Genomic DNA, 16,048 nt, shown 5'->3' on the forward strand with positions numbered 1-16,048 from the left:
TAAATTTAGTCTGGGCTGATTTCTACCTTCGATAATTGGTTTTCTATCACTCAACAACCTTTGACTTCGTTGTGCCCTGTTTCAGCAGATAAATACATAGATACCTTACGCTGCATTAGGGCCCGAAAGAGACAGCTAGCAGAAGACCCATATTTTCTGCCTGCGCTACGTAATAGTGTCAACTATCGCTGATCAAAATTAGTATTTGTAAAATATTTTCTGGGTGCACTACGTAATAATGCCACCTATCAGTGTTCAAAATAAGTAATTGGAAAAAATAATGCGGTAGATTCGGCTAATAATGTTATAATATTAAATTTGGTTGAACAGGAAAGGAAAGTTTACACTTATTGCGCCTTGCTTTCAGGGGCGTAGGAACGTTCTAGAAGTTGGAGTGGGCAAATAGAAACGAAAAGGGGTCTGGAGAATGGTTTTTAATTTTTAATGGAGTGTAGATTCTCCAAATGCATAGGCACTTTTTAGTACTATGAAAATTGGTGGGAAAATACTGAAATTTAAACACAGTTGAGATTCTATAAACTGTATATGCTTTTAAAATGATAATTTGAGCCTTTTAAAGATTTCAACTGACCAAAAAGTTGGAGGGGGCAATAACATTAGTTGACCCTCCCAGCCAAATTCTAGGGAGGGGCAACCCTGCCCCTCCCGGTTCCTACGCCCCTGCTTGCTTTAGTAGCGAAAGGAGATATTAGCAAGTACCAATAACGTTATACAAAAAAAAGTAAGACATCACAACTCTCTGTGTGAAGAAAACACGGCGTGAGGAACATGTGTTACGGTTCTAACTTTCCTACCTGCCAGCGCAGTGGCGTAGCCAGAAATTCCTCAAGGGGGGGTCGAAATATGTGATTGTTAAGAGGGGGTCGAGAAGGGGGTGAAAATGTAGTGCAGTCAAAGGTAGGCCCAAGGGGGGATTTAATTATAGCATAAATATAGGAAATATAGTAAAATCATCGCAAAAAGAGTACTATATAGTACTCGATTGAAATTATAGTACGGAGAAAATCGTAAGTTAATATTATCAAAATGTATTAAAATTACAGTACGGTTGGCAACGCTGCTGTGGGCGCCCATGGGCGTTTGTTCCCTTTCGATTTGAAAAGCATAAAAATTTCGAGGGTTCAAATAGCCTCTTTCAGGGTGACTAGAGAAAGGCTATGAACAATTTTAGAGTTTAATTTTAGGAAAATATAGGAAATAAAATAGGCGAATTATAGGAAAATATCGGAGACTAAGTAGGAAAAATAAAAAGGTAATTAATGCACATCGGTATACTTTGACTCGAACCACCTAGAATATTAATAATATTTTGTACATTTAATTAGCGGATTTATAAATCCCGTACATTTCAAGATTTTGTTCGAAAGTAGCAGTGTTAGAACTAGATGTTCTATGACACGTTCAAAAAAGTTCATTCTATTTCAAAAGGCCTTGAAATTATAGGAAATGGGTGAAACTATAGGAAATGGTTGAACATATAGGAAATTATAGGATGGCATTAGAAATATAGGAAAATATAGAAAGTCAGGTCTTCATGCTCTTTTTTAAATTAGGGCCTCTCTAAAAGTAAATTATGAAATTAAAATTAACAATGTCATTAATTAATTAATTAATTAATTTTTATCCGGGGGTCTAGGTTCATTGAGACACCCTCTTTATGGTCTCCAACTGGGCGATATTCCAACTCTTCTCTCGTTACGACTGTCGCAATCAAAACTTGGTCGATGAAGTCATAAAGAGGCTCTTGTTTAACGCAGTTGACCAACACCATTTCTCTGTTGAAAGTTGAACAACCTGGGTCAGGCTGGGCCACTTCCGCTTTCACGGCGTGGGCGCAGTGGAGCTTTTCAATCAGGGATTCAATCTGTTTCGTCGTTAAACGTCGCAATCGAACCAAACAATATCTACCTCCAACAGGGTCATATTGACGTGGCTTGGACTGGCGCACTGTGTCTTGGTGTTGACTGTTCGAGGCGCCAATTTGGTTACCAGATCAACCATGAATTTGACGGTGAGCTTGGAGGGTTTTCTGGGTAGCGAAGTTTAGGTCGCAAGTGGGGCATTTGTAAGCGTTTTTACCGTGAGAGTGATGTCGTAATTCATGAAGATGAAAACTCTTCTTATGTCTGGTCGGGTATCCGCCCTTTGCACATCCAAAAGGAGTTCCTAACGGTTGTCTTATTTTGTAATTGAAAGAATCCCACTTCTCAGCAGACTGGTCACACTGGAAAGGTTTCTCGCCCGAGTGAGTTCTTCTGTGGCGAATCAAATACCTCTTTCGTGCAGACGCATAGTTACACTTGTCACACTGGAAAGGTTTCTCACCCGTGTGAGTTCTTCTGTGGCAAACCAATGCACCCTTTTGTGTAGATGCGAAGTTACACTTGTCACACTGGAAGGGTTTCTCGCCCGTGTGAGTTCTTCTGTGGCGAACCAATGCACACTTTTGTGAAGATGCGAAGTTACACTTGTCACACTGGAAGGGTTTCTCGCCAGTGTGTGTTCGTCTGTGGCTAATCAATGCACCCTTTTGTGCAGATGCGAAGTTACACTGTTCACACTGGAAGGGTTTCTCGCCTGTGTGAGTTCTTCTGTGGCGAATAAAATCACTCTTTTGCGCACATGCGTAGTTACACTGGTCACACTGGAAGGGTTTCTCGCCCGTGTGAGTTCTTCTGTGGCGAATAAAATCACTCTTTTGTGCAGACGCGTAGTTACCCTGGTCACACTGGAAGGATTTCTCGCCCGTATGAGTTCTTGCGTGGAGAATGAAATGACTCTTATCGTTTGTTGCGTAGATGCATTCTGAGCATTTGTGCATCTTATCTTCTCGGCTACTCATTTTGACAGTTTCACTCTGAATCAAAGACTTTTTGGATTTATGAACGGGTGTTGCTTATACAAAGGCCTAAAACAAATTAAAATTAAAATATTAGCGAAAATAAATCCGAACGGACGAACAACTTTATCATTGGGCGCCAGTTAGTCGAATTAGCCACAATGATGACACGTTTTATATTAATAGCGGTACTTTTAAAATTGACGAATGTTTTTTAAAAATCTATTACACATTCTGATTAACTAAATAAAAAGATTTTAACCAAGTTAACGAAAAAGGATAAATATTTATTTTATTTTATTTGGCGGTATTTATTACAATAGGTGTCATAATTTTTCTTAAGAATAGTGTGATTAAAATTCTGGTAAATAATGAAGATTATAATTACGAGTTGTCATTAAAAAATTTCCAAAAGGCAAGAAACATCAAACTAATATAAAGTTGTTTGAGATCAAGGGCTTATGACTAAATAAATGTGAAGACGCCAATATTACTGTTTACTGAATATAAATTAAAAAAAAACTAGATTTTTGTTCAAGATGTTAAAATGATGAAGAGATGGCAAAAATTCAGTGCTCATAAAGAACTTAAACTGGACCTGCCAATGACAGGGGTTTTCTGTATTTCAACAAACTGTGTTTCAAAATAATTTTATGTAATTTTTGTTTTACGTTTTCAATAAACTACACAGCGACGTACACCAATTTTCCAACATCTCTTGTACTTAGTTGAAGCCCCTTATACACTAACTCGTGAGTGAAACAAACCGTTAGTGTTTATTTTTAAATGGAAAGGTACAGTGGCATACTTATGAGTACTTATGAGTACTTATGTTACATATGGTACTACTGTAAGGGGTATCGCGATCATGAGATATATCTCACGAATCGTGGTATCGTTTAAGTCTAATGTAACGAAACGAGATTTGCGAACCGTTAAATTAATTTATTAAATTTCGTGGGTTTGTTTTTAGGGCCAGAGATGTGCCAACTACGGGGGCAGAGGGGGCGACTTGCCCCCGCTACTTTTCCCAAGGCAGACTTCGCGCCGAGGTGTAGTTCACTTTGGATATTTATTTGCCAACCTGAGTGTGTTTGTTTTCTATCTCTAGTCATTTTCAATTCAATTCAATTTAATTTATTTCTTTTTAGTAAAAAAATAGTTAGTTTACACGTTATTTGAGGCCAAGTCAGGACTGACTGTTAGGCCTAGGCAGATAGAGACATCTATATAGTTATTTACACTATCAGTAGTACAATTGGCTTATTTAACAATTTATAAATAGAACAATATTATTGGTAAATGCATTTAACGAAAAATAAAGAGAAAATAAGATTTAATAGAACATATTCCTTGGCCTGTTTTGCAAACACAGAAAGTGAGTCAGCTTGATCTCGTATTGTGCCGTGAAGCGATTTTTAAACTAAATTCTTTATGAAAGTTACAATATTAGGATTTATAATCAAAAATCAAACTCTCTAATATTTCAACACCAGAGAGTTTATTAATTTTTAGCTTTTCGAAAATTGGCGCGGTGTGTTCTCTAAAGCAATTATCATTTATAACTCTCACAACACGTTTTTGCAAAGTACTAACCTGACTGTGTTAGTTTTTTTTATCTCTCGCCATTGTTCGGACGCAGCCTATTTAACAAGGTATTAGATAATATTGTTCTTGCCCCCCTCTCGTTAAAACATCCGCACGCCCCTGTTAGGAGCCGGCATCATCGGATACCGCTTTTCTTTAATTCTGGCCCTGGAAGCAAACAGAGCGCGAATATCTTAATATTTAAGTTTTCGTGACTTTTATAAAATTTCAAAACTCCGCCAATGCGCCCTTAAAGTTGGCATTTTATGGTTTGTTTTTAAATATCAAATCAATCGAATTTTTTATTTAAATCAGATTATTATTTTTAATTTAAAATTAATATTTTGAGATTTTTGAAGTGACAACCCCCTCTAAGCGCAGGTATGGCCTTTGATAAAGGAAATGAAGGAAAAACAATTAAATGTCAAGTTTAAATTGAGTTAGTTTAATTTCAACATTTAAAGTAATTTAAATTGAATAAAAATGTCTTTAAAATGGATACACATTCAAAACATTGCTCGAAAATGATGTTAAAACGATATGTATAAGTTGGCCAAGTTCGCACTTACCTTGGCTAACTGGTATGCCCGGTATGCTTTTAGTAAGTCCCGTTCCAGAGAAGTGCCCACGTTGCAAAGGCCCAAAATATCTTAAATTTCAGATACGATTCGTACGAAACCAACTAAAAGACCATACTTAACACTTGACACTAATGCAATTTATACACCGTGCTAATCATAAATCGCCTATTCGATAAAATAACAAGATAAATTTACAATATAAAACTGTTGACCGCGCTCGAACAAAGCTCTCGGAAACTTTATAGCAGATATACGAATGTCGAATACCCGGGCGGATCTCATTGTCCAGACGAAGTTTTTACGATAAAAACATTTTATGTAAAGTAGGAAACATGACGAAATCTATATTATTTTAGACGAAACATTAGTTTAATTTTATAAATTTAATAACACATGTGGGATTTAATTTGTGGAATATATTTATTTATTAATCACGATTTATTCAGCTTAATCTTGATTTAATCGCCTTAATCGTGATTTAATCCATTTAAACATCTTAATCATGATTTAATCCATTTAAACATCTTAATCATGATTTAATCCATTTAAACATCTTAATCATGATTTAATCCATTTAAACATCTTAATCATGATTTAATCCATTTAAACATCTTAATCATGATTTAATCCATTTAAACATCTTAATCATGATTTAATCCATTTAAACATCTTAATCATGATTTAATCCATTTAAACATCTTAATCATGATTTAATCCATTTAAACATCTTAATCATGATTTAATCCATTAAATCATCTTAATTTGTGGAATATATTTATTTATTTATCGCGATTTTATCAGCTTAAGGGTGATTTAATCATTTGATCTTGTTATTTTAGAAATTGAAACATGCTTTAAAATATTGCAAAATGAATATGTTAAAAAATTAAAATCGAAATGGTTGGTGATTCAGGGACACATTTTCCACAAGTGCAGTTTTTTTGATTTCTTCTAAATTGATTTGAATTTGGGCATTACCAACTATCTCATTTCTTCGTTGATTTTCTATTTCCCTGAGTTCTTCTTCGGTATATTCCGGTTCAACTTCATAGGGATTTACACGAAGCATTTCAGATTTATGAAATATAATTGCAAACAAAAATAGAGAGAGACTGTTAGACCTAGGCTTAAGAAACACAGCCGACGATTTATAATCTAGTATTTTTATTGGCCAGTCTAAAACAAACTCTCGCCAACGATTGAGGAGTCTGTGAGTCATGTGACCACAAAGAGAGAATCACGTTGATAATACAGCGTGTACAACGGTAAGCTTGCTATTATCTCTATACGGATAGAGCAAGAGAGAGTAGGCTCTATAGTTTCGTGCGTGGTGTCTTCGGTGACTGGTCGATAATTTTTTTAATTTATAACTAATTATTAAGGTTCGTTAAATAAATTTCTTCACTTGTATTTTCTTCTTAAGAGTTTTAAATTATAGTTTTAGCGCTAAAAAACTTGGAACCAAACTTTTCCTTTAAATGAACAAAAATGGGTAAATCCGAATAAGTTTAGGTAAATGCGAGTGAATTTGAGTAAATGCAAATAAAATTGGGTAAATTTTGAACGAAACTGAGTAGATGGAAACAGAATTGGGTAGAATGAAACAAAATCGGGTAAATGCGATTAAGTTTGAGTAAATGCAAATAAAATTAGGTAAATGAGATTAAGTTTGGGTAAATGTAAACAATATAGGTTAAATGAAAACCAAAATTGGTAAATGCGAATAACTTTGGTAAATGCGAATACATTTGGGTAAATACGAGTAAATATGAGTAAATACAAATAAATTTGGTTAAATTCGAACGAAATTGGGTAAATGGAAACAAAATTTGGTAAATGCAAATACATTTGGGTAAATACGAACTAAATAGGTTAAATGAAAACAAAATTGGGTAAATGCGATTAAGTTTGGGTAAATACGAACTAAATAGGTTAAATGAAAACCAAATTGGGTAAATGCGATTAAGTTTTGGGTAAATGCGAATACATTTGGGTAAATACGAACTAAATAGGTTAAATGAAAACAAAATTGGGTAAATGCGATTGAGTTTGGGTAAATACGAACTAAATAGGTTAAATGAAAACCAAATTGGGTAAATGCGATTAAGTTTGGGTAAATGCGAATACATTTGGGTAAATACGAGCTAAATAGGTTAAATGAAAAAAATGGGTAAATGCGAATAAGTTTGGGGAAAACGAGTAAATTTGAGTAAATGCAAATAAAATTGAGTGAATAAAAATAATTGGGTAAATGCCAGTACAATATAGTAAATGCGATAAAATGTGGTAAATGTTAATAAATGCAAAGAAAATTTAGATTACATACATCAACAGAACGAAATTCTAAAAATGCATATGATAGTCGTAATAGAAACAGGTGAAATATAAAATTATCCTACAATGGGCACATTTTAAAAATCGATCATTTAAACAATGGGGCTGCTCAGAGGAAGGCGAATCATGGTTTTCAAAAGTAAAACAAGCCTCTTTAACGGAAAAAAATAAAGGTTTTCATCACAAAGGCCTGAAGAAAACCAGGAATATTTGAAAATAGGTGCCGAAAATTGGTTATGATCAGTGAGTGAAGTCTAATTATATTGTTTCTCGAAGTGATCTTATCTACTGGGTTTTCATTTGAAAAATTCAGGGTCGCTGTTGAAAACATTTCTTTTGCAAAATATTTTAATTGCCTGTGAAAAGTGGTGTCTAGTGGCTGATAAATAGATGTTGTCTTGTCTGGGATTATCTTTAACTCGCATTTTGGATTTCCGTTTACACCGAATCGTTTATCGTATAGGGATTGGTTTGTCTGTCCTCGCAGTAAAAGATGCCAGGGTTCGATACCAGCCACTCGTTTGAAATCCTGAGAAGGACTCCTGTGTTTATTCTTTGACTTCTCAACCCGTCTGTTGAAGAGATTTTTATCCAAGACCTTCGGTTTCCTCTTTCCATATAAACTCACGGAGGTTAACGGAAATAGTTAGTGTAGGGGCGCTAAAACGTTGCCCAGTGAATAAATCCCCTTTAGGATTTTTCAAGTTACATATAGGCGTACCAATCCCCCGAGTTTAATCAAAATCGTTGTGTAACACCTCGGGTCGTCTCCTTGTTAGTGAAAACTATGTTAGTACATCTGGCTATTTATTTATATTATTGGCTATTTTTTACGGTTTATAGTTTAATGCAAAATAATGTTTTAGTGCTTCTCTTAAACCTATACCCAGCATGAAAATGTTTATACCTAATAGTGTTGATAATTTTCCCTAACTTTTATTTTAATCGGCAAAGTAGATTTATTAATAACGTTAATTAATATATTTAATTTAATAATTTATTTTCTTTAAAGGTTTCGATGATATAACCACAACATGCTGGGAATGTAATTTTGCCTGCTGGGTTGTAAAAATGGTGTTGGGAAAACCAAAAATGAAGTCTCATATCACAGTTTCCCCAAGGACGAAATTTTACAATCTCTTTGGCTACAAGAACTTTAGCTTCAATTAGAAATATTAAAACTGCAAGAATCTGTTCAGCTCATTTCACAGCTGATGAATATGAATATAATCTAAAATCAGAACTACTCAACACATAAAACCGCAATTATTGGAAATAAATTTCAGTTCCTAGTCAGAATCTGGTGGGTTGTGAAACATTATTAGAACACATTTTGGCTATTTTGAACAATTGCCCCGCCAAATATTTTCCATTTTTAGTTTCACCTTACCAACGTACTCAAACTACTCAATAAGGGAAAACTAAAAATTATTAGACGCAAATAATTAATTTGAAAGATATACTAATTTTAAAGATGTACGAACCGAAGAATTCAATCCGCGGCGAAGAGAGCTCGCCGTCGCGCCGTTTTTGCCCTTTTGAAAATCAGCCTTTCTTTATTTTTTGGGAGTGGTAAAGGCGCTAGTAGGACCACAATATTCGCGAAATATGCTGCTGTAGTAGATTATGCTGCTTTATAGTAGACGTGTGATCTAGGGATTAAAATGACTGTGGGCTACAATACAGATAGGAAAGAAACATTTCACAAACCGTATTCATTTTCCTCTAACCATATCCGATACCGGGTCTTCGCGTAGTTACGCAAGTTCGGGAGATTCTAATTCTGTTAATTCTGGCGACGAGGAGAGTGATTATAAGCGTTATTTCACGCAATATACGTATAATTAATTATGAAGTCTTTAATCAGTATGAAATCCACGATCTTACCAAGGATCCGTTAAAATTAATCGAGTGGCTGCAAAGCCTCAAATTAATTGCGAAATATGTAACGTGTCCCAAGTGCGACGACACGATAGTTCTTACCACACAGACAAGAACCACCGACATTGCAATAAAAGGCGAAAAGTGTCGAAGCAAAAGGAGTCCGTCAGCTGTCAAACCGAAATTTCAATTCGGAAAAGTTCATTTTTCGATTTGCGGTAAATGTTTTTAATGGTGTTACTTGGTGTACTTATACGTGGGCAACTTCGGTCTGCAGTGTCAAATTTGCCGCAACACACGGTGTTTCAGAAAATTTTGTGTCTCAATTTAATAAGTATGGCCGAGAAGTAGCTGTACAGGAGATTATACTTACTAGTTCTTTCTTTTGTTTTTTAATGCTAAACATTATTTTTCGGGAATTAATACTTAAGGAAATATAGAGAATGGGGTTTATATATGCACCCATGATGATTATTAGAATGGGGATGGGGTCGCCGTCAGGCCCCAATGTGTAGTCTTTGGGCAATTTGTAATTACCTTTTTAAAAAATGCTTTGCGGGAAATAATTTTGGCACCATTAAAATCTCCTTAAAAAGTGCTTTGAGCGGGGTTGGGAAAGGGCAACAAAGGGAGTGGCGGGGTATTGTTCCAATTTATCCTTATTTCGGACAACGGGCTGTCACGCAGGAAATTTAAAACAATAAGGCATAATTGATTTTCGAGTGAAATAGGGCGTAAAATAACTCTTTCAAAGAATTATGGCTTAAGATACACTTGGTCTTATGCAAAATTCCGCATGTTTGTCTGAGAGATTTGCATACGGAATCAATATGGAACTTCCAATTTAGATTAGAATCGAAAATAACACCTAGATATTTATTTATATGATTAAACTTTCCCTAGTTTATAGTTATCAATACAAATATCGACTACCTCACTAATCGATTTATTTATGTTATGAAATATAATATACACCGTCTTATCTTAATTAAGATTTAGATTATCTTTTTAGCCCACTATTGATTTGGGCCAAGGCTTTGTTTGTTTGCTCTATAATGATTTCTAGGCATTTACTGCCAAAATGTAGGAGCGTATCATCCGCGTCAAGTGTTATTCCTGTATTTATCAAGTCGGCAATGTCATTAACAAATAAGTTTAATAATAATGGAGATATTATTGAGCCTAGGGGGATACCATTACCTAAGATCTTAAAGTCGGATAATATACCATTAACCTTAGTGCAACACTTCCTATTTAGTAAGTAACTTTTAATCCAATTCTTAGCTTTTCCTCTAATTCCTTTACGTTCTAGATATGGTGGGAAATTGAGTCGAAAGCCTTTTTGAGGTCGAGAAAGACCCCCACCGCCAATTCGCTCTTATCAAGATGATTTCAGATTTTTTTGTAAACTTCACAGATGGCGTTCACTGTACCAGTTTTTCTGCGAAATCCAAATTGATGTTTTGATAAAAGGTTTTGTTTTTCGGAAAACGCTAATAGTCTATTATTAAAAGCTTTATCGAAGTGCTTAGAAATTAAGTTTAGAATAGATATCGGATGGAAGTTTTTTATCATTAAATTGGTTTTCAGTATCGTCAAATAGTTTTAAAAATAAAAATAAATACGGGGAGGTGGGAGGTCTTGCACATCGGTAATATCATAAGTAACATAATGACCTTAATTATGACAGCTATGACATAGTTTAAAAAATATAATGTTGAGATAAGCCTGTCCCCCCCCCCGTCCCTCATTATATTATTGTCTATCCCGTGGCTTTCTTCCTTACTTATTTCGTCGTTGGTTCTGTTCTACCGAGAATTTATTATAATAATATTATAGACTGATTAAATTCCCAACGAAATTGAATTAAGATAAATCCGTCCTTCTACAGTGTTTTTCTAAATTAAATTTATACAATAGGTATATCGAAAAGCTGTATATTGAGTTATGTGAATTCTTAGTTTTTATTAACAACACGGACGGAATAAAGTGAAATACCTTAAACACGCCGCCGTTAATACTCGGGTACAACTGAATACACGACGACGACAAACTGTACAACCAACTGCACTATTACGTGTAGGAGTTCAGCGCCACTCTCGTTTTTACATTGGCTTCAATGTAAAAACTATTAAAAAAAAATAATCTTCTGCTCTTAGGTTAACACAGAAACGTCAACGAATGAGATGGCCGCTGTAGCGTGAGAGATCAAAGTTCGCCGTGGCATTAGTTCTGAGATAAACCATATATCGGAAAATTGGACATGGTCCTTGGAGAAAATTCAAATAAAACGGAAGAAAAAATATGTTTGTACCCTTTAGGCTAAAGGGTACAAACATATTTTTTCTCCCGTTAACTTATACACTACATAAAAACTTTCGTATTAAGAGGAAACTGCTGAGTGAATACCGCTCTTCAATTTTCGACTTTCCGCAGCATTGGAGGTTTAGTTTTTACTAATTGGGTCGAGCGAAAATGTCCAAATCTCTAGGAGGAAGTGGTTAATATTTGAACCTTACACAAATATATTAGAGGTATTATGTGACTTATGATAATATCGATGTGAAAGACCTCTAACCCCCGTATTTTTCAAATTATTTGACCTTACTGAGAGCACCCCTGTTTATGAAAATAACATTGAAAATTAGCCACTTTTTTGGTTATCGAAATATCATCTGGCTCATGGACTAACAGTGCATAGTTGACACAGCAACTGGAAAAATCTGGGAATAAAATTTTGGTTTAGAATAAGACTGGGAAAATCTACTCAAATAATTAGGGAAAATCTGGAAAATGGTTGCAAATGAGAAATCTTTACTAAAATATATTTTAAAATTTGTCAAGGCTTGGCCTACAATAAGTCAGGGAAAATTTCCATAAGTATCTGCTAGGGAAAACCTGAAAAATTTGGGGAAATTGAATCTGAAGAAACTGGCGTTTTTCCCTTAATTTTTGTTAATTAGGACGTCGATTAATTTACACCGAGCTGGTATGTCTCGTATTGATAGATCCAATTTAAACTGGACGTGTTGAGATTGGTAACAGCGGATGTGCAAAGTTACTTCACTTTGATCTTACAAGGAGACAACCCTAGGTGTAACCAGGGCCGTAGCTAGAGAAAATGGCGCCCGGGGCGAGCAGCAGTCTTTGCTCACGTCTAGGCCAAAAGGACCAATTTTGGCGCCCCTATACCCTATCGCGGCCCTAGCTACGACCCTGGGTGTAACCCACCGGTTTTGCTTAAACTCGGTGAATTAGTAGACCTTAACGTAACTTCAAAATTCCCAAAGGGAAAAGTAACGCTGGGCTTTGTTTTGCCATGGCAACCGAAAAGGTTTTTGACAACACCAATCCAAATTTCTCTATTTGATTTAACATGGGAAATCACATGAAAAAACAAAGAAATTTAAAAAAATTAAAATTAAAAAAATATGTAAATTATGAAAATTTTTGTATTTTCGGGTGAGATAGACTATTTTTGGGTGAATTGGTACGTCGTTGGGTAAAAGCGAGTGAGGTATGGTAAATTGAGATAAATAAATTCGACTAAATTGGACCAATTTCAAAAAATTGGGTAAACCCGAAAAACACAATACATGTTGGTATATTTATGTTTAATACGAGAAATATTCGGCAATATAAGTAATAACGTGTGAGTAATAAAGGAGCGAGTGGGCTCGAAAAGCTTCCCCAATATTCTTTTTAATAAAAGTTTATTTTAAACCATGAAGTATCTGTCTCTATAGTATATTACTTACTATTTACTAGTTTAAATTAACCATGGTAAAATTTTGCGTTTATGAATAACGTGTATATTTTAATTAATTTGAGTTAATTCGTCTGTATTGTACAAACTCGCATTTACCTAAAGTAATATTTTTAATTTAATAGTATTTACCCAATTTAATAGTTTTTGTCCAATTTAGACAAATTTACTTAAATTAGTCGTAACTTATCGAACTTTACTTTCTCTTACCGAATTTAACTCGGATTTTCCGTAATATATTAACATTACCTTAAATTATCAGTATTTACTTAATTGACTTCGTTTAGTTTCTAGCACGCACTTCGGTGCTAAACAACAATACAAGAACAAAAGCCGAACGGTAGATGGCGTGAAGAGCGGCATTATAACTTAGGGTTGCGAAGCCGCAGCTTATACGGAGCGCGTCAAAATTTCTAAGATTCATTCAAAAAACAGTGATTTTAGAGGAACTAACTGATGATGTCGGAAATATATAGCTATATATACAAGTGGTCTATAAAGATTATTACCGATTTTTTTGCTATACAAAAATGATAATCAAAGCAAGAAGCCTTGGTTCTTTCCATTAACCAGGGGCGTGCCAACGTTTTTAGCGGGGCTAAAACAATATTATAAGCAAATACCTAGTTAAATAGGCTGCGTCCGAAAAAATGACGAGGGATAGAAAACAAAAACAAGGGTGTCGCATGTTTAGTCGGCCTGTCAGATTGACAAATAAGTATCCTGAGTAAACTCGAGTGAAATACAACTCCGCGCAAAGTCTGCCCCCGCTGTTAAATAAAAGCATGGGGCCAGTAGTTAGCACGCCCCTGCCATTAACTGATGATGATGATATTGAACACCCTCAGTATATGCAAGGTTTTGTTGAGATGTCTAAAAATTATGACGATTTGGATCATTAGTTCATCTATCTAACCTTTGTTGTTGATCAAAGGGGTTCTCCTTCCCCCGATTTGATAATCTGACATAAACGTCGTTACGAAATTTAATAAATACATTTAAAACGGTTCGCAATCTCGTTTCGTTACCAAAAATGACACAATTTTACAAAGTATGCGCTAACCAAGTGGGTGCCTTGAGTACTAGCTTAGAACACCTCGGAAATTGCGTATGAGTGTAAAATTTATTTCCCCTTAAAACTATATTATCCTCTCAAATAACTGTCCCTTCTTAGCCGCAGTAAATTGACACACGGTTACCTATATATCTTCTTTTTCTTTTAAATCTGACCACGAATCGATCTATTTTTTTATTGAGAGATTGTTTATATTCCGTCGATTTTTACCTTCGCTCCCGTTTCAGCTCTAGGATAAGAACCTGGCGCCTCCCCTTAAATATCAATCAACTCCAGGCGGCGCATTATTGGCTCTCTAAATATTACGTCCTCTTGACGCGATTAACATTCGCGTGAGTGACGCGTTAAATAGGAACGCCTCCTTTTCCATTTCCTTCCCCCTTTAGTTGATTCCTCCGGGCCTTGATGCATCAATTCCTCCCCCCTTTAAATTAAATATGACGTTTGTATGCACATTGAAAAGTAGTCGGAAATGAAGTAAAAACATATAAATATGAGGTTTATAGAAAGTTACCTCTCTGTGGTGCAGGTATGCACATTGAAAAGTAGTCGGAAATGAAGTAAAAACATATAAATATGACGTTTATAGGAAGTTACCTTCCTGTGGTGCAGGTATGCACATTGAAAAGTGGTCGGAAATGAAGTAAAAACATATAAATATGACGTTCATAGGAAGTTACCTCCCTGTGGTGCAGGTATGCACATTGAAAAGTAATCGGAAATGAAGTAAAAACATATAAATATGACGTTTATAGAAAGTTACCTCCCTGTGGGGCAGGTATGCACATTGAAAAGTAGTCGGAAATGAAGTAAAAACATATAATTATGACGTTTATAGGAACTTACCTCCTTGTGGTGCATGTATGCACATTGAAAAGTAGTCGGAAATGAAGTAAAAACATATAAATATGACGTTTATCGGAAGTTACCTCCCTGTGGGGCAAGTATGCAGATTGAAAAGTAAATTTCAGGGGTCTAGATTAATATTCTGTAACAAAATCAATTTTTTACATTTTGCCCTAAAATTCGGTTAATGTTCCTCAATTGACGAAAGGAATAAGTCTATCAAATTTCATAAAAATCGCAGGACCCATGGTGGCATGATTGGCTGAAACCATATGGAATGGCCCCGATGCATTAAAATATAACTACCAAACAAGAAAGATACAGATAAGGAACGTCGCAGATATAACCCCTCAAAAAAGATAAGATACCAAAGGGCAATAATTTAGATACATAAGATACATTCTTTGCAAACAGATACTGAAAAAAGGTATGTGTAAGAGTTTTTTATTTATCTGTGTTCGCCTGAACATAGGTAGTATCTGTTACCCACAATTGTATCTTGTACCTAAAAAAATAGTACCTAAAAACGTAGCTAGAATATTTTGCTTAAAACGTATTTGTATATTATATTTTATTCAACGATTCCCTTGGGGGTACCAAAATGAGCTTTACGTCACTTCGAAAAAGTGACTTCTATTCATATTGCTCTAGTTTTGCAACCGCTTAATATTTTTTGCTAAAACTTAGTATTTTCCCATCAATGTGTCCTTATGTTACGTCGTAAAAATTTCATTTGGATTGGCCGATCCATGGTTGCATGAGTTGTCGATTTGGCGTGGAATAACCCTGCTGATAAAACCACACACTCTTTTTCGTGTCATCGTTGTTGCTACTTCGACTAAGTGGCGCCCAATGATAAAGTTTTTCGTCCGTTCTGATTTATTTTCGCAAATATTTTAATTTTAATTTGTTTTAGGCCTTTGTATGAGCAACACCAGTTCATAAATCCGTAAGAGCCTTTGATTCAGACCCCCCCGAAACAAAATCCTGGCTACGCTACTCGTTCGTACACCTGTTAAAGTCAAGGAATTTGAAAATGATTATAAAAGGTCAAGGAATTTGAAAATGATTATAAAAGGTCAAGGAATTTGAAAATGATTCCAAATGTCAAGGAATTT

General features: G+C 35.1%; 2 protein-coding genes across 2 annotated transcripts in view; both read right to left on the bottom strand.

The window, feature by feature from the left end:
* Nucleotides 1–1,555: 1,555 nt before the first annotated feature.
* Nucleotides 1,556–16,048, bottom strand: part of LOC149968681 (uncharacterized) — a 56,530-nt gene continuing 42,037 nt past the window's right edge. Inside the window, exon 3 of the mRNA XM_090154951.1 lies at nucleotides 1,556–2,446. Within this exon, the coding sequence (XP_090011077.1) occupies nucleotides 2,015–2,446 (432 nt within the window). The 3' untranslated portion in view covers nucleotides 1,556–2,014. The remainder of the gene's footprint in view (nucleotides 2,447–16,048) is intronic.
* Nucleotides 2,453–2,863, bottom strand: LOC149968682 (uncharacterized; the record flags this gene model as incomplete). The annotated part of the gene is made up of 1 exon (XM_090156014.1): nucleotides 2,453–2,863. A coding segment is annotated over exon 1 (411 nt), but the record flags the coding sequence as incomplete, so codon positions are not given.

Source organism: Leiobunum rupestre, chromosome 1 (assembly GCF_980474605.1).
Source record: "Leiobunum rupestre chromosome 1, qqLeiRupe1.1.hap1, whole genome shotgun sequence".
Lineage (NCBI taxonomy): Eukaryota > Metazoa > Arthropoda > Arachnida > Opiliones > Sclerosomatidae > Leiobunum > Leiobunum rupestre.